The 23,619-nt window shown below is 41.6% G+C and overlaps 1 protein-coding gene across 3 annotated transcripts in view; it reads left to right on the top strand.

The window, feature by feature from the left end:
- Positions 1-2,544: 2,544 nt before the first annotated feature.
- The window catches only part of PLCB1 (phospholipase C beta 1), a 192,698-nt gene continuing 171,623 nt past the window's right edge, over positions 2,545-23,619 (top strand). For all 3 annotated transcript variants that reach the window (XR_009755687.1, XM_061559167.1, XM_061559168.1), the window contains exons 1-2: positions 2,545-2,834; positions 10,116-10,193. Coding sequence is in view for 2 of the 3 variants with exons in the window: in XM_061559167.1 (XP_061415151.1) it covers positions 2,736-2,834; positions 10,116-10,193 (177 nt within the window). In the remaining variant the exon portion in view is untranslated. The remainder of the gene's footprint in view (positions 2,835-10,115; positions 10,194-23,619) is intronic.

Below are 23,619 nucleotides of genomic sequence, written 5' to 3'. Positions count from 1 at the left end.
AATGCATTCGTCATGCATCTAAAACTGTAAAACTCTGCATTTGTATGCAACGACTCAAAACCAATGTCCAGCTTTGCAATGACCGACTCACGCCACTGCTGACAGAATGACCTCAACGATAGGGAGCTGTAGAGAACCTCTGTAGACGGAATTTGGCCTATTCCTCCACATATCCTGGATAGGTGGGAATACTCACACGCGAGGTGCCGATTGATGAACTGTTGCGTACCCATTTATACTACTAGATGGACAAGCCGGGGTGGGGGGAGGGAATTCAAGAAACTTACAGACTGATTTAACTGCCGCGCCAGGAGATCGCACAAGCGGCGACCTCTCAATTGCAAGTCCAACGTTGCCCTTAGCGATTATCGGCGACAATATCCCGTGCGGTGAGTGACTAGCGTGGCATATACGTAGGATTGGCACCGCTTTTGGTTACAATTTTTAACACGAATTTGTTCAGTGGCTCAACCATCGTGCTATCTAGGACACATTAAATATGTCATCGACGTGCAGCACTCCCTATTATATTACCGTATTGACTTATCCAATTGTTTCCAGCGCAATGATAATGTATAAAGGACTTGCCAATTATCTCGGCAGAGGGCGCGATTAGCCAGTGTTCTTTTATCTTGAGCAGCTGACAGATGTCACTTCTGCGTTCCCATAAACGCAATTACAGATACAGCCGTTAAGATGCCGCATTAGAATGCAAAATAGATTTCTTTATTCCAGTCTTACATCGAGTACAATCTATATCGCACAATGTTCTATATATATTCGACTGACAATCGACACATACCAAAATGACCCACTTTTCCATTAAATGTTCTGATTGCACATTTACTCCAGTTTTATTAAGGGGTTTTTCGAAGAATATTGTCCATTTAATAAACTAAAATTTAATTGAAAAAGAGCTGACCCATTCATAAATACCCCACTCATCTATAATGGCCCTCTTACTTTGTTCTCAACAGGTGATTGAGTTGGCTTCGTATCTTTCGAGGATGGTAAAATATTCTAAATCGCATATTGAGCTTGGTGGGACACACGGAGAGACTTTGAAATACAAGTTTTCTCTATAATGTATCCCTATTATTTTAGACGGACATACATATATAGAAACGCTTAACCGTATACTATGTCAGATTTAAATGAGTATTTTTAGAGATACAGCGTCGTATTGGATGATAATATATATTTAACAAAAATTTGCTTTAAAAAATATATTTTATATTGTGATTATGATTTGCGAGCAATTTTGTATTTGTATTGTCTGTTATTGTTTATTATTGATTGATTTTATACTGTGACTTGTCGAGAAGCGGTGTTGTTTTTGTTGATGAAGCCCGATTTAAGAGCTGTTTGGCTCACAGGGTACTTCAAAATAAACTAAACTGTATAAACATTCCTACCGTGTCCTACCAAGGTAGAACAAACAAATGATGTGGGTGGTAATGGGTGATATTGACATGCGGTAATTGCAAACATTAACATAATTGAATATGATCGTTGAAACACGCGAATTATGTTTGTGAGCTCTAATAGACTTAGTTTTGAAATGTATTGATAGTCATAGAGGCTATAGTAGTTACGATGCAGTACTTTATAATTTCAGTGGACTCGTAACGTTGTAGCGGAGGAGGGATTATTGCCTTAAGATATTTTCCATATTTTCCCAAGCACACACACCTCTACAAATATCTCCTGTATATAACCTTAACATACTCTAGGGACAAGTTCTGTCAGCAAACCACTCCACAGCACCACGTCCAGCCGCCTTTCTCACAAGTGACGATATTTAACACACCGCACCAGATACTGTGCTTATTTGAGGATGTAGCCAACGTAGGGGAGGACCATGATCAGTTCGGATAATTCGTCACCGGTATTGGTGGCCTTAGAACGGGAATCGAACTCGGCTCGCCAGATTCGCAGCGCAACGCGCTAACCAGTGTGTCACCAGCTCCGCACAGGTCCACCACACATACAGACCATCACAAACACCATGACAGCAGCAGCATCATCATTATCAGGACAATACAAATAATGATGGCGAGCCAAAATAACCACCGTGCCGCTGTTACGGTAACTGTTTCGGGACTGAGACGTGATATCCCATTGAAATGCAGAAATCAAAGCATGAATCAACCGGCCACCGACAGGGTCCGCTAACACAGGTGTGCATTACAAGTCCAGGTGCACCACCACCCCGCTTAGCGTGACGCGCGCTTTGATAACGACAGAACCTACCTACGCCGGGCTCTCTATTCCGTGTTCAATGAATGCAAACCTCACCAGCGGCATTACACAGCGACAACTGCCGTCGAAAATGCACCGCCGATTGGAGCGACTGCGAGATAGTGTGTGAACAACGTCAAAGAGAGAGGAGAGAGAGAGAGGAGAGAGAGAGAGCTGTGGGAGCAAAATCACAGGTGGCGATTAATATTCATTGCGCGTAGGCGCATCATGAATATTAAGCGCGTTGTGACGAACGTGGTGGCGAGCGCCTCTGTAAGAGCGCTCGGGCATCCGAAGTGCACGACAGCCTCCTTCACTCGCAACCAGCCGTCACTGGGAGTACATCCTCACCCCTCCCCACCTCGCTCTCTCTCTCTCTCTCTGCCCTTTATCTCTCTACAGCCCCAGCTCTCTCTCTCTCTGCAATTCCCTCCTCGCTTGCTCTTTGCTCCTCGCTTGGCGGCTGCTGCTGCTGCTGCTGTTCGCCTGCTGACATGGCCGGGGCGCGTGCGGGTGTGCACGCCCTACAGCTCAAGCAGATCGGCGTTCCAGACGCCCTCAAGAAAGGAAACAAGTTTATAAAGTGGGACGACGTGAGTAGCATTAGCCACCCACCCTGCCACCACCTCCACCCTACTTGTCCGTTCTGCTGGCCGTCGCTGTACGCGATCTGAGAGAGAGAGAGAGTGAGCGAGAGATGTTGATGATGATGATGATCAATATCCCACGCCGTGGTGGCTGTGTGTGTGTGGTGTCTGGTGGTCGGTGTTGCGCGCTTCCGTGCGCTGCTTGTTGAACAACGCAAGCCAGAGAGAGGTGTGAGTGAGTGTGTGTGTTGGTTATTTTGGCGACGACTGTTGCGCTCGGTTTGGCTTTGTCAAAAAAAAAAAACATTCCAAGACGAACCTTGCTATCAGCTGATATTGACACCGGTTTTTTTTGGCGCTCTGCTTCTACCGGTAGTTTGTTAGTTAGTTGTTTTGCCCGGCGCGACAAGTGTTTGTCGACAGGAGGACACGGCAGTCCGTCCCACGGCAGATACGAGGCGACCTTTTGCTGCGCCCGCGTGTGTGTCTCTGTGTGGCCAACCTTCATAGGTGCTCGCTAACGGCACTTGCCCCAAAAGTGCCTTAAGGCTATACGGGGGATCTTTGTCTTTGTGGCTACGTCCCCTCCCTCCGTGTAGCCTTTAGAGCCCCGGGGGGATGGGGGGGGCCTTTGTCTATGTGGAAACACAGAGACAAAGGTCCCTTCTTACAGACTGTTGGGGACGAGTGCCCTGAGCGAGCACCTTTCCTGAATGCCGGCACGGCACACGAGCGCGTGTGGGTGACCAGCGCCACGCCCGCGCGCCTTTGTCTCCCCAGTGCTGAGGTTTACCCACCGGCCTAGGTACTCTTTTGAGGCCGAGTTGACCTAGGGGATGCTCGGTATTAGTTCGGATAATCGTCACTTGGTGTTGGCCGTGGGCGGTCACGCAGAAACACGCGCGTGTGTGCAAGCGGTAGTTGAGTGCTGAGCGCACTGCGCAACGCAGCCGCACCATGACCAACAACATCAGTCGCGATTGTCTGAACCGCTCCTGGGCCTCCCCTAGGTCGACTCGGCGTTAAATGAGTTCCTGTTGCGGTGTGTAAACATCGGCAGTGGTGGGGTAGGGGGGCGACAAAGGCGGGGTCCAGGCGTGGTGTTGTCCATCCCACCTCCTCGTGTGGCCGTGTCAGCCTTCGTAAAGGTGGTCGCGAACTGCACTTGCTCCATCAGCCTGTTTAAAAGGCTACGTGGTGAATCTCGTTTCGTTTCGTTGTCTTTGTTTGTTTGTGGTCATGGACGTGAACGGCACGCGGTCGCGGTCGATGTGTGCCTTTGCTCGCCGTCATTCATTCGAACTGAATACAGGGACAATAAATCCATAGCCGCGATTGCATTATACCAGACCGCATCACGCACCGCGGCGGACGTAAAGGGTTTGTTCCGCTTAATGATTGTGCCTGCCTCCGTCTCTCGAAGAGTCCTCTTATTATTTAGTACACTTCAATCGCGGTGTACGCCCACGGTGATGTACTACTGCACGGACTGCCCGCTCCCCCATTTGCCCTGTCCGTCTTGGCACCGCCAGGCATTTGCTGCTATTCTTGTTCAAGTGTTGAACACACAGTACGCCGGGATACTGTGGACGCCAATAAAGGCTATGAATAGGCCAATAAGCATTGTGCGCGCGACAGCTTTGCCTTCAAGCCTAGCAGTGGATAGAAAAATTGCCGATGGTGATGGACAGACGTGATGAGTGCAGACGACGTGCCCCTTCACGAACAAAATCGTTACCAGGGCCACGTGCTGCGCACGCATCACGAGTTCACGGAGATAAACGTTTGCTGATCAAATGTGAACCTGCCTTATTTAAGCGGAGCTATCCATCTCTGCTAAAAACAAGAAGGCGATTATCCAAAACGTCGCCTATTTTACATAGACATTTCTCTTCATGGCAGTGCCATCGACGAACGCGTTGCATTGTTTATTATTCGTGTTCATGAACCACTTGTCAACGCATTGTCACTGCACGCATTGCGAGCAATTGCCTCGAAACTTGGGACGGTGCTGATTGTGCGTCGATCAACGCGGCTCAGTCGTGGTGTTAAGAGACCCTTGGCAGGGAAACCATGGCTTCATCAAACGCTTCGCATGACCAGGGGTGGCATAACCAAAGAAGCAGCTATTCTGGTTTCGCAGCCCGTTTCTCAAGTGCTGTTGTTGTGCTGCCAGTGGCATCTTTCCATTCATCCTTCATCCGAGCAGCGGTCAGATAGATGCCTGCCGCCGCGCTCTGTGCAAGTGAACACTGCCAGAATGTGTGAAACCTCTCTACAGTATTTATATACCGTGCTGTACATACAGGGCTTAATTTCTCTATCTCCCCCCCTCTCCCCCCATGCCGAACCTCCCGAAGCCCACGTCAGGAGGGCCGGGAGTATTTTCCGGAAATTAGTCCCGGACAGCTCCAGCTGAAATGAAACCCTGTGTGCATAGGCATATATATACTGCATGTCTACTGTATAGGCAGACATTTCCATCGCATGTGACCATTTGATGTTTCAGAAATTGAGATGCGTGGTCGTTGCCCTCGCAGGAGTGTGGGGAGTAGTGTGAGCTGCAGGGCACCAATGGCATTGGTCGTAGAGTGGTCGATGATTTGTAATGCCCGCGACGGTCAACACTTGGCACGTGACGTCACAATGCACTGGGGAAAAAAAAACTTCCGGCGAATTTGTGAATGCCGACTTTAAACGTTCAGAATGCCTCTAAATCGTGCAAGGAAGTCATGCGCACACAACGCGCTGTTTATTCGGCAAAACCCCATGAAATCTCAAGTCTGCCATTCTGAGACTGTATTTTTTGGTGTAAAAAACTAAAGTAACAATAAAAAATGTAACTGCCCAGCACTGATGTTTCCAGAAAACATTTTGCGTACTACCTTTCTACCCCAACAGATGGATTTCCCAAGCACATGATCCACCAACCTTGCGCCTCTGTTGGTGTTTTTATAGGCACACGTCACCACACCCGCTCATTTCCTTTGCACCGATGATGAATTTCATGAGAAACACGCCCTTCATTATAGTAATGTGAATCATCAACTGTCATTATCATCAGCCATGGTCAATCCACTGCTGGATGAAAGCCTCCCAAGCCAACGCCATCTCTCCCAATCCCGTGGTGTAATAATCTACCTCGCACCAGTGCACAAAAGCGAATTTCTATACTCCATCTCCTTGCGGGATGTCTTCCATCTCGAAAACATTTCATCCCTCGGCTGCCAATTCGTCATTATTCTTGGCCATCAATTATATATTTTTCTGAAATGTTCCCTGACTAGCTATCGAGGTGATGTTTTACATAGACAACGAGGTATTGCAATATAAAATAGCAGCATCATGCTTGAGGCATGCTTATGCATTGTTACTGTAATACTCGGCACTCGATGTTTTGAATAAAATAACATTTAAAACGAGTTATTTTGGAGACGTATAATCTAGTTATCATTTGTAACATCTTGTAATCTGTGGATCTATGTCTGAATAATATCTGCACCATTCTCTTCTGTCACCGCATTTTAACTATGTCAAGGGCCTTGAGTGAAGATGCTCTATAAATATAAAATAAGATATATGGATGTAGACAATTGTCATAAAAAGGAGCGTAAATGCATTATAATAGATGAGATTGCATTGATAAAGTAAGTACTATTAAAATGAAATAATTGTAGTCAGTAACATTGTTTAATGAATTCAGATGCAACATTGATGCATATGATGAAACTGATACATACACCATCGCATTGATAGCCTATAAACGGAATGTGACTCATTGTAAGTCAACTAAACGAGCATTAAAATAAATATTTTCCAAGCCATTCTCAATCCACCATGATTGAAGGCCTTCATATAGGGGGATTTTGACCATACTTCATCACAATGGTCAGTATTAGTTGGTGAAGGGGAGGGGGAGGCCGGACCGGCTCTGATATCACTCACCACTGATGTTAGCCGTGGCCAGGATCAAAACTTGGGTCGCCAGGTTCATAGACAGCGTGCAAACTACCACAACCTCCACTTCACCTCAACCCAGCAGTAAGTTACTGCTAAGATAAAAAAAAGCATAAATGTCATTGCCGCTTACTTTAATAAGTTAGAATTCTATTGTTAGACTAGGTTAATTACATCCCCAAAGGACAACAGCAAAATGTCCCACTCCCTGAAAATCTCAGACAAATACGAACGTGATTTGTTTGTGTTGTTGCCATGACTTTGTTTTGCAGTATTTAATTAAAAAGGGAATGTTTTTTCATCCGCGATTGCTAGGACCTGAATATATACACTACTGTGACTGCTTTTAAAGGGAACACGAATATATCACGCACACATGACATTTTTTTTCACAACTACAAATAAATGAGAATAAGAAATACAGCACATGATCCTTGACTTTTTACCATGGTTGAAGGGCACTTCGACGTTTTGGAAAGCCAAAAATAATAGGATGAGAGTGGCTAACGTGTGATGGCTTTTCATCTGGAAATTGAGTGAAGCACATTCTACATTTTCACGTAAAAAATAATATACTTTAAAGGTTTAGTTGATTATATCCCGTGCTGTAATAGTTAATCCAACTGGCCTTGTAATCCAGAGGTCGCCGGCTTGTTCTTCTGGCGCGGCAGTTGAAGTTATGTCCACCCAACGGTATAAATGGTACGCCGCAATTAGTCGATCAGCAGATAGAATAGAGCGCCATCACTCTGACCTCTTCCAAGACATCTGGGCAGCAGGGAAGAGCAGGCTAAAATATCCTATAAGGGACTGTTTTAGAGCTCCCTCTAGTGAAGGCCTTTCTGCTAGCAGTGATGTGAGCAGGTTACTCTTGGGCTGAACCTTTACCTACAGCACGTTATATTTTCATGATGATTAAATGAGGCAGTTTCTGTAACTATTCATTCTCCCCCCCCCCCCCACCCCTGATGATCTGAAGAATCGTAGTGCTTCAGGATCACAATTTAATTTAATACACTTTTTTTTATTGTGGTGAATATAGCGGCCACTAGTCATGTGAACCAATTTCTTACAACGTATACGAATTAAATACCTGCAACATCAATAATTCCACCCGCACACTTGGAGGCATGTATAGCAAAGCTTAGTCGCTAATATTAATTGATAAATCAATGCAACATTTTCTGAATGATCTGGCATGCATGCATAACATAAACTCTTTCATCCAATAATCGACAAACAGTCACCATAATAATTGATTCAAACTAACAATTACAGGTAAAAAACAGACTACATGATTTGCAATGAGTTAACATTTCAAGAATGCATAATGTAACAAGCGCTAGTGTGCTCACCATTTACTTTATCGGTTCAGCAGAGCATGCTCCAAATACATTGTAGCCACACAAAGAAAGCTTATCAACCTCGGTAACATTATTATCAACTTCGGTTTTCATGGAAACTAAACACAGGTCAAAGACAAGTTGATTTATTTAGCAAATGAGCATTGAAGCAGTGATCATGTTGGAAATTACACATTATGTTGTGGGGGGGGGGGGGGTCTTCCATTGGACAACCCACTGTTGACTTCCCCACAAAGTGGCACTAATTGTATCAACCTCGGATGGATGATTGGCCAGGTCAACAATCGACCAGGATTTCAAACTGCTCGCTCTAGCGCTTTAGGAAACGCAACGGCGCGATTGAATAATAAAAAGTGTGTGTAATGCATATAAAATATGTATTATAGTGCATATATAGGCAGTCCGTCAGGTGTAATCATGGGGGATTCATATAGCTTGTGATGTTGGCTTCAGGGTTCAATTGCCTGACCTCAGATGCATTGTGGCTGTATCACCTAATGTTGTCACAAGACTTTGAGCTTGCCAAAACAAAAAAATAGCTTCACTCAGCCCTTTTTATATATATTGGCGTCATACATTACCTATACATTAGGTCTGTAAAGCAGCATTGACGAGCATGGCAGTCTTAATCACAACATCAATTGATGTATAAGCATAAACAATAAATTAAGCCCTCCCAATGCTGCAGTCGTCTCACGATCCTCAAATTAACATCTCATAAGAATTCATATTATTTGAGTCTTTCGGTAGAGCCACGTGGATAGAAAAAATAATAACAATATCACGATGATTCGATCGCAAGACGGGCGAGTGAGTTAGAAAGCCCCGAAAGACCCAAAGAATATGAATGAACGAATATGAATTCCTGCAGTCACGAAAGCTTTAAGTCAAGATTTATCTCATAAGAATATTCAAATGAAGCCGTTGCTCAGTTTTCATATGTATGTAAAATTGGACTTGTGTGAGGAAAATTCACTATTTTCGTACGTATTTGCAAAATTAACTATACAGTATATCACTTTAAGCCTAGTTGCCGAACCTGTTTTCGCGATGTTGGATGTATTCAAGTAATTGCTGTAATGTGAAAGTATTCAAATAACTTTCAATTGCCACTAATCCATGCAATAAGCCAGCCCCACTCTGCCCCCTTCCATAGCTTCATCACCTGTGACCCTCACCTCTCCATAACCTTGTTGTTGGCTTTGAATTTTTTTTACGTAAATTATAACATTTTATTATAATCACTATACTGTCTTTATAGACATACAAACAAAAAAAACCCCAAATATTTGTTTTATGCCACGTTATCGCACATTGTTCTGGAAAATGTAATAAATATGTAAATATCGCCGCTAAACACAAAATCACGAACTGATTATGATCACTCAAAATGCACCTGACCTCGTCAGACCTCGGATGCAAAGCAGGTTGAGCCTCGTGAGCGCTTCGATGGGTATCCACCGGGGCTTGCAGGGGTATTGTCGGCATGGTCAGGGTATGGCAGTATTGAGTTTCACGTTTTGTATGCATGGCTTTACTCTGGGTTCTCTGGTTTCCTCCCACATTAAACAAAACACTTATTAATGGTTTTTGCCCAAACATTGCTTTTTCAGGATCCTCCTCAAAACGTATTGAGACTCAATAAGGCTTTCTTTTGCTAATTAATTAACATATCAGTATGTGTGCTTACCCATTTCCTTTTTTGTCCACTCACTTTTCTCTTTTTTGCTGTACCCGACACCTCCATCTGCAATAGTCTCTTTCAGTATCCAAACCTTAATATTTACATTATGGTGGTGAAAAAAACTTGTCGTTGATAGTTGCTGAAAAAAAATGGGAATTCAATGAAATAGTTTGCTTTATTATCATCATCATCATACGGTTTGGGATGAGAGAAGTTCAGATCGTGATTCGGGGCTTTCTAACTCGCTCGCCCGTCATGCACCCTTTCACTTCTGTTCCACAGGATTCGACTGCAGGTGTGCCTGTCACACTCCGAGTGGACCCGAATGGCCATTACCTATACTGGTTGGACCAGAACAAGGTAGGGCGGTGTGACAATGGTGTGAATGATACCTCTAGATGTGTGAAATGATAACGCTTTTGTTTTATTAACTAACCACCACAGCAGATTATCACCAAAACACACGTGCTATACAAATGTCAATATGCACATTCAAATAAGGCAATTTCCATACATTACCATTGATGCTGAGAAAAGCACGTGACTGCTAGAAGTTCTTTGAGCGGTAAAGTGAAGCTATTTACAATCTGTGCAAATGTTTTTTTTAGAAACAAGCCAATTATGGCATTTCAAGTACAAACTGGGATGCATGTTTTTTTACTGCAGTTATAAAACATCATCTGCAGTAAATATGTTCTGCTGATAAAAATCTCGCACCTCTCAGTGCAACATACAACTGTATGTACTTTGACCCCATTTGTGCATTGCAAGTGATGCTTTATAAGAGTTTTAAAGGGCAATTGGAGGCACTGGTGTACGATTAGTGTATAAATGGTTCGGTTCATAATTTGATCTCATCTGAACTGAATGGAAAAAAAATAACATCCGATTGGAATAAAATTAGACAGGTATTTGATTGTGACGTGTTTCAGATCATAAATCTGATTACGATTAGCTTAAAGAATGTTGATCAGATCTGATCAGTGCAGAGTTGTATTTAAGTTAAAATTGACAAGTGAGTTCCATCAGAATGAAGTCACGGAAATATATACTAAGCTATATTGGACACCTCGCTCCTTATACAGTATATATAATGATTCAACAGATTCGTCAATACCATTGCCTTAAAATAAATAAATATTGGCCACATGTCAGGCATATTGCACGTGATCATATTTTTACGTAGCATTTTTGTATTGCACATAATCGTTTTTATTTTAAAACTTTTATAAATAATTGTTTTATCTCACTATCAAGAAGGGCCATTTCCGGAAACATTGCCGATTTTCTATATATACTTTAAGGCCACACGGTGTTATTGACAAATGCGTTGAGTTTTTGTTGATTGTGCTTGTGCACCACTGCCAATAAAGCATCACCACATTATTTGTGTATATATAATGTATTACTATAAAAAAAATCAGTCGTTGGTTGTGTAAAGTTGCACGTTAGTGGGATGAGTATTGGGACTCATCACTTGTGCTTCTCCGTGTTGCAAATGGGAGTGGTTTATGTCAATTTCCAATTCGGCATTGACATTACTCGTGCAGAAAATAGCTACCGTTTCATGGCAAACAAGGTTAAGGCAATTCTCTCCATGTCGAGATGGTCACCTGTCATGTGAAGGTAATGTATACGCTGCACATCTTTTGTACGCAATATTAAATGTCTTGAGATAAAATTATACGCGGCAATATTAATATAACCCATTTAATCTGTCAAGCGAAATGTGCATAATGCATATATTTCTGTCTGTTTAAATGAAATGGAGGAAGGTCATGGCTGTTATGACTTCCCACTCAAATAATGTTGTATAATCCTTCACCTGGCAAAGTATTGATGAAGGGCTGAACATTACTTTTATTGCTATGCTTATATGGCATACAGTGTAATGAAATGGAAATGATTATCATAATTTATAATGTCAGCAATGATAAATGTTGTCATGCATTTCAGCAATACCAAGTAGCACAGACCTTACCCGCTCAAATTATAAAACAATGTATTCCACCATCTTTTCCTACATTATCGTAGAATAAGATAAGTCATAAACAATAATGAGCACCATTTAAAGGTGCAATTATATAAAATGACCCTTGAACATCATGATTTTCATCGGGAAAATAATATTGCCATGATTCCTATCAAGACAGCATTAGGCCAATCTACGAAAATATAGATCTATTATTTTTACTTGTTATTATTGTCTTTTTAGAAAAATGAAAAAATTTTGGTATTTGAATATTTGTTGTACTTATGTTTGCGTTTTATAAATATTCTCTGTACATTACAAATTGTGCTGTATCGTGTAAGTTTATAGATTTAGACGTTTCGGACACTTTACCTTCATTGGCATGATATTAGAAAACAAAATTAACTCGGATTATCAATTATAACAGGGCCATTGATACATGTGCTTATTTAATATTATTTTGCAATTGAATCTATCAACCTGGGAAGGAGCAGTGGGCCTGGTAGTTAGCACACGATGCGCTACACTCGCGTTAATTGCCCAGCTACGGCTAACATCACACATTTTCGGTGATTGTTTTATTTGAAGAGTAATAGTTATCTCTAAAAGCGATTTAAATTACACTATTTACAAGGTGAATTATTTGGTGATGCTGCATTGATAGTGGTGCAAAAGCACAAACAACAAAAAACTAAACACATTCGTCAATAAAAGTGTGCCCTTTAAAGGGAAAATGATACAATATGCACTTCAGGCAATTGTCCTTCTTCATAGCGCATGTGCTATGAAGATTGAGTTTTTTATGATTTATATTTGGGATAAGATTGAAATTTAAACATTTTGGATTTAACATTTTTAAGGACCATTGCAGATATAATGAGGGTTTTGGATCGTATACATTACGTGATAATTTAACGCGTCTTCATGATAACACTGGTGACGTCACCCGATTCCATGTGACACTAATTTGACAGGAACAAAACAAATGTGATGTAATATGTGGCGTCATTCCCTGTGATGTCATACATTCTGATGAAATCAAAACAAAGACAATTTTTATCATACAACATTTCTGGATCGAGGCCAGATTTTCTGATATATATATTTTTTGGATTCATCTGAAAATCAGGAACATCCCTAGTACATACCTAAACATTGGCGGTGGTGCACAATCGAATAGAACGAAAACTATAACTAATATATACCGTTATTTTTTTTGCAAACCTCGGTTTAAACAAAAATATATCCAGAGTGCCTCAAAAGTTACATTTCTAAAACAACATCTTGTATGATTCTCTGTGAACAAATGAGAAAACCCAGACTATCCCCTGAGGTTTTATTTTAACAGACAGTTGTTGCCAGGGGCCAGTTCTGGGTTGTAAGGTGCAAGGCTGAGATGTTTTAACCCAGGAGTCGGGAACCTTTTTGACTGGGAGAGCCATTAAAGCCAAATATTTCTAAATAAATTGCATTGAGAGCCATATAGTATTTTTAACGTATAATAAATTAAATATGTCTTACTTTTAATGCGACTTCTGGTGCTATATGGTTTTGCTGATGGCCTTGTAGTCTGGTTCATACGTGGTGAGGTTGAGCTTCATCACGGCGTGACCCGTGAAATTTATCTTCAAAACTAATTTCTGTTTACTTTAAAATGACACAGTATTATTAAACAATATCACAAGTATTTTAAAATCAGTTCCAAACTGATTTTGTATTTTTTCAATATTATTATTTTTTCAAATCAAAATTGTCTGGGAGCCATATTCCGTCACCGGAAGAGCCATATATGGCTCGCGAGCCATAGGTTCCCGACCGCTGCTTTAACCCCACAGTCAAAGATTGCAGCCTGTAAACCGTGAGCAATGTGAGTGGAAGCATTGTTATGCAAGATAAAAAAAAAACACCCATCAACATTTCGATTTAAAGCTTTCGTGACTGCAGGGATTCATCTTCTTGTTGGTTCTTTCGGTAAAGTCACGTAGAAGGGAAATAATAAAATAATAAAAATAAAACATAATAAAATAATTCTCACGACGTTTCGGCCACAACGCAAGCAGCCATCCTCAGGTGGAGAACAGGTCTGTCGGAAAGACAGCGTCTGAATGTCTTCCCGACATACCTGTTCTTCACCTGAGGACGGCTGCTTGCGTTGTGGCCGAAACGTCGTGAGAATTATTTTATTATGTTTTTTTTTTACCCAAAAACGTTGATTATGAATGTTTTTTTTATATTATTATTTCCCTTCTACGTGACTTTACCGAAAGAACCAAGAAGACCCATCAACATTGTTTGCATTTTTTTATCGTCCACATTGTACATCAGTTTGTACAGTATACACACATGGTGCATGTGTGCATCTGTACGCTAAAGATTAATGTGACGACGACGACACATCCTTAATTTGCTTCCTGACAGTGTCAATAGTGAGCTGGGGGTAAAAAGTTTTTAAGGAAAGGTTCAGTCCCGGAAATGACTTGCTCGTGCTACTGCTGGTGGAAGCTCACAATAGCCTCTCGAGAAGGTATTTTTGCCTAGTCTTTCACACTGGCCAAACATATTGCAAAAGCTGGGAGTACCCACACTTTAGTCCCCAAGACAAAGATCCCCCATATTGCCTTAGAGATGTTTTTTCTTAGACAAATGCTGTTAGCTACCGCCTATGAAGACTGGCACCGCACACAAGGGACGTGGGTGGCCGGAACCATGCCCGGCCGCCTTTGTTTCCCCAGTGGCGATGTTTACCAGGTACTCATTTGAGACTGAGTCGACCTAGGGGAGGCCCAGGACTGGTTCAAATAATCGTCACTGGTCCGTTGCCCAATGCGCTAACCAATACTCTACCACCCACCCCCACACACATGCTGCCTATCAACAAACTGTTGTTTACCCATTAATACTGCTGGGTGAACAGAGGCCGGGGTGGTTAAGGAGGGGAGGGGTGATTTAAGAAACTTGTACCATTGTTTCAACTACTGCGACCTCTGGAAGAGGTCAGAGTACCGGCACTTTATCCAACAACACGCGATCTGCCAATCGATTAATTGTGGTTTGCCCCATTTATACTGCTGGGTGGACATTACTCCAACTGCCTCGCCGGTAGATTGAACCAGCGACCACTGCATTACAAGTGCAGTGTGCGGACCATTACACCCAGCGTTCTGAATGCGAGGGGCTTTGGTCACGAATCATATTATCCGGGGAGATTGTTTGTGTCGTCTAGGCGCCTGTCTGTGGATAAACACAGAAAATATTATGATTTCGCTCCTGCTTCTAGGTTTTACTCCTCTTAACCACGGAAAACAGCAGATAACAAGATGAATTTGTTGCTGCCAGGAGATCACTTGGTCTGACTCATTATCATCGGATAACTGTGGATGATTGGAATAATTTTCGACCACTTCTCGATTACGGTACTGCTCTTATCTGCAGATGAGTCCAGAATATCAGGGTCATACAGTAAATGTGTTTGAAGTGTATGGAGAAGAGTAGGTGCTCGGCACATGGATACGATCTGTTTCACAATACAATATTGTGATAATGAGTGTGTGTTTGTTTATTCTACCTCGGCATACAAATCACTTTAAACTTGCGACACGCGTTTTAGGCTTGGTGACAAAGCCCACTAAATTATTACAATAATACAATAATCACATGAAACTATTTCAATGTATCGAAAACCTGTTTTTAAAATTAGTTGTTCTCCGCCAACTTTAATTGCAGGATTTTATTTAATTAAATATTGACTCATGATTAATTCAGTGTTTTCGCTTTAATGCGGCTGTTTTTTGTGATTTATATTTGGTTACGTTTTCATCTGATTTATAATTTATTTATTGTTGTACTTTAGTTTGTGTTGCTGCTTTTTTCATTTTGATGATCGCGGTCGATTTTTCTACGTTAGACTCCTGGCCTCTGTGTTCACAAAATAAACTTGAAATAATTTCACTCAATGACCATATTGTTCGTGTTTTCACATTGCTTTTTATTTCTCACTACTGAAAATGAACATACAGAAATGTATTCATTTCATTGAGACACTCTTTGTCATTAATGTTTTCATTGTGCAGAACATGAACATTGGCCCTGCCATTGATTGTCAGGAAGTTCTCACTTACAATGGTGAATACAGAGATCATTAATCTAGTGTGTTACAGCACTGGAAACTCAGTTGTTATTTCCCTAACCGCAGTTGTCATACGGACCGAGGAAATAAGTTCAATGGCAGGTGGTTAGTTGGAGTTTTAATTTGTGTTGGTATCGCTGATATACTTTTTTCTTCTGATTTTATTTTTCTGTACAAGTGTTTTGATACATTGCGAATCACACTTTTTAAAAATGGACATTGATTGATAGTTACATCACAGGATCATGAGAGGTGTGACCAGCTTGTAAGAGGCCTTACACCAGCACTGGATTGAATATTTGGAATGATGGTGATCATGATGAAGTTTCATATATTCTCTTTGATAAAAGTGCAATGTTATTGATATTCACGTAGACTTCTAGTTGGAGGGGAGTGGTGGCACACCGGTTAGCACATTGCGATATGAACCCAGCTACCAACATCGATATAAAAAAATGTGATTTTAAATAAGTTTTACTTGCGATATAATTTCCTCTTTGTACGTGTGATCTATTCGTGTTATATTCATTGTTGTTTGGTCCACTACAATGGCATTTATGAACGGAATTAAGCAGGGGATGAAGAAAGGACTGAAATAAATTTATATTCTAATTGGTACATACTTTATAAAACATCGTATTATAACATGTTATTATAAGCGTCTCTCCATTATGAAAACGGTACAATATTGTCGCTTACGTTAACTTAAAAAACAATGAGAGTTAATCGGTGAATTGTTCTTGTCAATGTTAATCTTACAATGCAAGGAAATGTACAAGTTGCAAATGGTTCAGTACTGTGCAGTATCATATCGTGATACAGGCATGGTCAATCCACTGCTGGATGAAGCCCTCATTCTGCCGCTAACCCTCATGATCCCACGATGCAAAAATCTATGCAGCACGTGACTTGATTTTATTGCTCCATCTCCTCAATGGACTTCCTCTCAGACACGTTCCAGTCCTTGGCTGCCGTTATTTATAGCCAATTATTAAATACATTTCCAAATCCATATTGGTTTTATCATTTCTCAGTCTATCAGGCCAGGTAGATCGGAAGAGTGGCTTTAACAATAGCTGTAATACGTTACCTGCAAATTGATTATCCTTCCTCTCGTGAAGGTGTCTTTGCAAACTGAACACCATTGTTTTGCAATGTTTTTGAAAATCCACAATGGACATGTAATCTCTACAAGCAAAAATATGTGGATTAAAACATTTTAAAATATACATTCCTTTTAATGCCAAAGTGTTATTGCCAAACGTGTTATTTTGTTATTTGCGTTTGTGGGCAACTGCCAACATATCAGGATCACCAAACAATTTGTTTAAGGTTATCTCTAAACACTGCCCAGCTCATATGTGCACAATGTTGTTACTACCCGAGGCTACCTCTTATGTCAAGTTACATCCCACTCTGGATATTGTACGGAGTAATTACATTATTTCACAATGTGGTGGTGATAAACGCTTACCGCGCACACTGGCGGTTTCAAGCGTGAGTGATGCACTTATTTTACTGTTATCTTTCTTCCCTTTGGATCAAATGAACAGGATAGTTTCTCGAAGAGCCATTGTGGTTTCAAGCCTTTATCAAAGAGTGAAAAGTGTCTAACTTCGTGATTCTCCGCATTGTAGGCGAGGAAGAGTGAGGTCCCCTTTGGATTCTCGTCTGTAGCTTGGCTCTTATTTTACATGACAACGCTGCGATTTCTCCACACCACTGTATATGACTACATCAATATAATTCCTTTACTTGCAACGTAACGTGTTTTTGAATGGTATACGTCGGCTTTCACGACCAATTTAGTGATCCATAATTGTGTTTTTTTTATTTGAGTTAGATCATCGTGTCGGTGTATAATGTCCGTTTTTGTTTTAACTTAGCCTCAACCATCCGACAGAGCCAAGCAAAGGAAGTTATCACGTGATGGACACACACCAATTGATTCGGTTTATTACCATAATCGGAGGAATGTTGAAGAACGAGAAACGCCTGACTTGATTAGCTCTGTATGGTGGTGAAGAGATATGGTTACAAATGGTGTCACACCTGCACGACATAACCCAAAAGAAACCAGTTAGAATTAATGATGTTTCCTCAAGATATATTCACATGGGGTGCCACGGTGACGAGGTGCTGACTACCTCGCCTGGTATGCAGGCGGTCATCGATTCGATCCCAACCGTCAAACGCCCGTATATTTGGAGTTTGCATGTACTCCTCGTGGTCGTGTGGACTTTACTCAAGGTTCTCTGTTTTTTCCCTCCACATTTCAGGAACAATTATTCATTTTGATTATTTGGCTGCCGTCAATTTAAGACGTGATGAGATGCCACTTCGTCCAGCTAATATTCATGGCTTGGTCGCTTCTGAAAACGAGCTATGGACCTTGCCTGGTAAAATAAAAACATAGTTTAGTTGATACATGCAGGTAATTATTGTAAAATCATGAAAGATACAACTCTGAAATAACAGAATATTGGAATAATTAGTGGAGTCCTGAAGTAGCTGGGATTAATAGACCTTTGTATAACCAAGGGCCCATTCGTACAGGCAGGTGTAAGTTTAAGAGTTCAAATCCTAGTTGGGGGTTGGCTCAACCCAGACATGTCCAGGGCTTATGAAACGAGTACCACTTTTGCAGGGAAGGCAACAGTCGTTGTCCTACGAATACACTGGTCCCTGCCATCGGAATGTGGAATTTCTACCACTAATCAGGGCTGTGGACAGGCGCACCGTCTCCAATGCTCATTTGAGCAAGACGTTACTGAGACTTGTTTTTTTACGGCCAATTGAGCCCAGTGGCCCAATTCACATACATATGGCTTTATTTTTGTAAAATTTTGTTAAAATCCAGAAAGTCTCCAAACGTGATTGCACGAAACGAATTTAACACATTTTTTGCCTTAATTTACCAATTCACCAAAAACCTAAAAACCTCAGCCAATCAACAGCTGGAGGAGTTTCGACAGAAATTTCGGCCTCGCAATGAAGACATCGCACACCCATGCACCAAGCTGACCAACCCGCGATCTGTCCATCACGCACAAACAAAACAAAGACAATGATCCCCCCGTATAGCCTTCACGGACTTTTGGGGCAAGTGCTGTTAGCGCGCACCTATGAAGGCCGGTCCGGCACACGAGGGGGGTAAGTGGTCAACATCACGCCCGGCCGCCTTTGTCTCCCCAGCGCTGATGTTTACAGATCGCACCAAGTACTCGTTTGAGGCTGAGTCGACCTAGGGGAGGCCCAGGACCGATTCTGGTGGTGGCCGTGAGCGGGAATCGAACCCGTGCGGCCGGTTTCGTAGTGCAGCGCGCTCACTGCTACACCACCGCTCCCCATCACACGCGAACACACACACACTCTCTCTACAATTAACGCTGCAATTCCACACCTTGGTGTCGAGCAGAATAACAACAACAGGCACCATTCGCCACTAAGTGGTGGTGACATAACCACAGCGCCTGTGCCATGCCCGGTGCACTCATAGAGTGGAGCAACACACACGCGCGCGAGTGATTCATAATTGGGCTTTCTTTTTTTATTTACATCGTGTAGATATGATGTCAGTTCGAAGTACAGCCCTCTGCCACCCGACAAAGCCTAGCAAATCAAGTTGTCACCTGGGCAAATGCGGCGATTGATTTTGGGGTTTCAGCAAATTGGAATTTTGACAAGGAAAGCGACATTTTTAACAATTTTGTACGACGTCTCTTTGAACATTACAACCGGCTTCGCTGAAGTTTTGTGCCGCTCTGCAAAAGCTGCCAAAATCCTGGCATAAATACAAACATGGCCGAGCGCTCCTTTTAACAATAATGCTGACAGCAATAGATAATGACGTTATACGATGATGAAAACAATTCGAACACGATCGTGGTTATAATCCAGTAACGATAATGTTTGTGGCGCTGCTGTTGCAGCTGATGATGATGATCCAACCCTTGCCTCCAAAGCACTGGATTACAGATGTGTGCACACCGTCTAGACCCGAAAACCTGCTCTATATTCTTCTTTGGTTCTTTCGGTAAAGTCACGTATAAAGATAAAATAATAAATTAAATAATAGCATACGACGTATCGATTGCAACACAAGCAATCATCATCAGGTATAATGAAATAGCGACACAAAATCTCTGTCTATTTAAGGCCACCCCACAGAGACGATCACCCCTCTCTGTACCTGTGTTGCTCTCTCTGTGTATCTTGGTGATATCTGTCTGCTTATATGTCTGTCTGTGGTTTTCTGGTTAGATTTTGTGTCGCTATTTCATTATACCTGATGATGATTGCTTGTGTTGCAATCGATACGTCGTATGCTATTATTTAATTTATTATTTTATCTTTATACGTGACTTTACCGAAAGAACCAAAGAATAATTCCTGCAGTCACGAAAGCTCCAAAATTTAGACTGTTCTATATTCGTTTGGAAATTCTGAAACAAGTTGTCGACTGGAAGGCGACAGGCAGCCACATGCATTTGTTGCGGACGAGGGCCACCACGCATTCTCAGCACGCTTCCCGCAGCCACTCTTCCGGAACGTGATTGATCCGATTCTGCACGGTGAAGAAGATTTACCTCCATCACCGGCCATGCCCCCTAACCCTGCCCTCTTTGGGCAGGCCACTCTACAATCGTGGCGTGAGTGGCGGTGGAATGGATGGATTTTCGTGCAGAATTAACTGCACGTCAATTGCAAACTCGTGGAATGGATCCGATTTTACGCCAAAACAGCTGCGACTTTGCCACGTGGTGGTCTTCGAATGATGGCCATTCGAAAACAACTGCTGGAGTTTAGATTTTAATGGAGAGCTGTGTGCAAATTAGCACGCATCCTGTAATTTACATATAATACATAGTGTGGAATGCGGTATAACCTGCATATTGGCTTAAATGTACAAATGAGCATTCGTTGCCAACTTTTTGGCAACAAAAAATTGTTTATTTATAGATGCAGTGATACCAAAGCAAACAAAATACCCCCCAGAGGGGCTCTGTAGAGCTCACTCGAGTGAGAGCTCTTCCGCCAGCAGAGGTGTGAGCAAGTCATTGAAGGACTGCACCTTTACTAAAGGGAGTTCGAATGCCAAAGTTGTGCCATTCTTAATGGTTACAAGGTACAATACTGCATTTACTATGGATCATTCATTTACCTTTTTAACTAATTTAGGCCATAGAAGGGTTTAATATAACAAACCGTAAACGAACTACACAAAACGTTTTCGTCCAAGTCTTGTCACTATTCAAAGTACATCGTGTTGAAGCCAATTCCTCACAGGGCTTTGCGATGACTCGCAGGAACCATTCATCCAGCAGTGGATGGGTCATGAATGATGATGGTAATGATGATTGTATTAAGATAGTGGTCTGGGCATGCAAAAGCCCTCGAGTAAACGACAACAAATTCATCGCAGTCGGGTGACCTGACTGTGACACCAAGCGTGGGCTGTGTGTTGAAAACTGCACAGCATCACAACATGTGCGGAATACTCAACGCTAACACTGCGCCAACGTGAAAATATATGATGTAGATGAACGTCGTAAGAGGAAAGCAATTTTGCGTGGAGCGTGTCGCATACACCGTTTTGTTGCTCATGTTTCCAAAGGAAATAAATTACGGCTGACTCAGCTCTGCTTGTTGCTCTATAAACGTCTGAGCTGGAAAATACTGTATACAGACCATCGTGAAGTCGTTGCATTACCCTGTAGGTTAATTAGAAAATTACAGGAATAAATGTAACACACTATCAAGCAGCATTTTGCACTCGAAAGAAGGAATGAGCTCCTGAATTATACATTCGCACATTTCTTCACAGAAAGTTAATAATGTAAAATAGCGATGATAGAAATGTTTACATTTGATGTTTGTTGAGATACGTCTTATACGTCGTAATGTTGACGTCAATATTATAGCCGAAATGAGTCCTGTCGTCTGCGCCGATGCATTTCGATAGACATGGATAATAAAATAAATTTGATGTAACTTTTGGGTCACTCCCCTTTTATCCGCAAAAAAAGTTGTGTATAATAGGATTGAGTTAATGCTTCTGGGAGACCACTTCTAAATGACTTATCCACGGATAAGTGCAAGACAATAAGAAGATGTGGGTGAACTGTCTGTGAACCACAGGCAAACACGCATAATGATATTTTGAGCAGATTGAGTGCAGATAATTGGAAAAGCGGATACTGTGAGGCTGGATAACGAGTTCAACTGTATATTTAAGGTTGTGAAACAATGCAGTCAAAAAAGCCACAACTCAAGCAGCACCCTCTTATCAAACATTTAAATTCTTATATGAAAACGCATTTACAGACACTGTTAGAGTCGGAGCTTAATTTCTCACTTGCTATTTTTCTGGTTGCTGATAGACCGGAGAAAGACATCTGACATTGCAGTGACAGGTGGTAGACTGAATGTGGTGTGCATAAATATATTCCGAGTTACCAACCCGGACAAACCCCTGCTGAAAAAAATCCCTGGATACATCGGAGTGTCGTACTTGTTCCACTCGCCCCAAATACTTTGTATTTTTAAAATGTTACTTGTACCGTAGCGATATAATCTTGTGCCAAAGTACATGTGCACTTACACATTTATTTATTGATTTGTGTGGCTGTTGTTTAAGAGTAAAACAATAAACATACACACTAGCCGGCACTTCCCTTCTAAAATTAAACAAAAGCAACAATCCGTTTGCATCGTAATCTGTAGGCGTCGCAGCATGGGTTAACAACGCCCATTCCGAGAACTTAATGGTTTATTTCGTCTATTGTACAAACGTCTGTTTTGGCTTTTCATTCAAATTGCTTACACTGGAGAATCATGTCACAACAGCTCTTATCACTTGGGTTCTATTGAAAATATAGCCTAAAAAAAACACATAAAAGGCTTTGCATAACTCTGAAAGTTATTGCTTTCAAAAGTCAAGCATGTTTGCCCTGGTGGGTTGGTGTTTCAGCTGTACGCAAATTAAAGTAGCATATTGTATTTTTTTTACATTACCAAGTTCTTTATTCTGAAGCTACCTTGAGTAATACTGTAACTGTTCGTATGCCAATGTAAGACTATTCATCTAGAAACAAAGTGCTGTCACCAACTATTATTCAATCCATCTCTCTAACCTCTTTCTGCGATGAATAAGGATCATTGCCCAAAACGTCGCCCATCACAGGACAGGATATTCATATTCTTGGTTCTTTCGGTAGTCACCTAGATAGAAAATAAAAATGAAATTTAAAATAAAATAAAAACAATACATTGAAAATAATAAAAGCAAAAAAACCCACGACGTTTCGATCGCAACACAAACGATCATCATCAGGCGATCGAAACGTCGTAGGTTTTTTTTGCTTTCATTTTTTTCAATTTATTACCTTTATTCAATTTTTTATTTTATTTTCTATCTATGTGACTTTACCGAATAAACCAAGAATATGAATTCCTGCAGTCACGAAAGTTTTAAGTCAGGAGAGGATATATACTCTTTGGTTCTTTCAGTAAAGTCACGTAGGTAGAAAATAATAGATCACGGCGTTTCGATCGCAACACAAGGGATCGTCATCAGGTGAGACAATAGCAGCAGGGAAGCTTCAAATCCAGGATATGTTAAGGTTGTGATGTCGCCCAGTGGTCGCGCGTCCACCGTCGTTGCAGAGATTCACGGTTTATAGCCA

This window comes from Lethenteron reissneri, chromosome 25 (assembly GCF_015708825.2).
Source record: "Lethenteron reissneri isolate LAM-NWPU_2019-01 chromosome 25, ASM1570882v1, whole genome shotgun sequence".
Taxonomy (NCBI): domain Eukaryota; kingdom Metazoa; phylum Chordata; class Hyperoartia; order Petromyzontiformes; family Petromyzontidae; genus Lethenteron; species Lethenteron reissneri.
The sequence above is the reverse complement of the archived record's forward strand: the minus strand, read 5'-3'. Positions and strand labels throughout refer to the sequence as shown.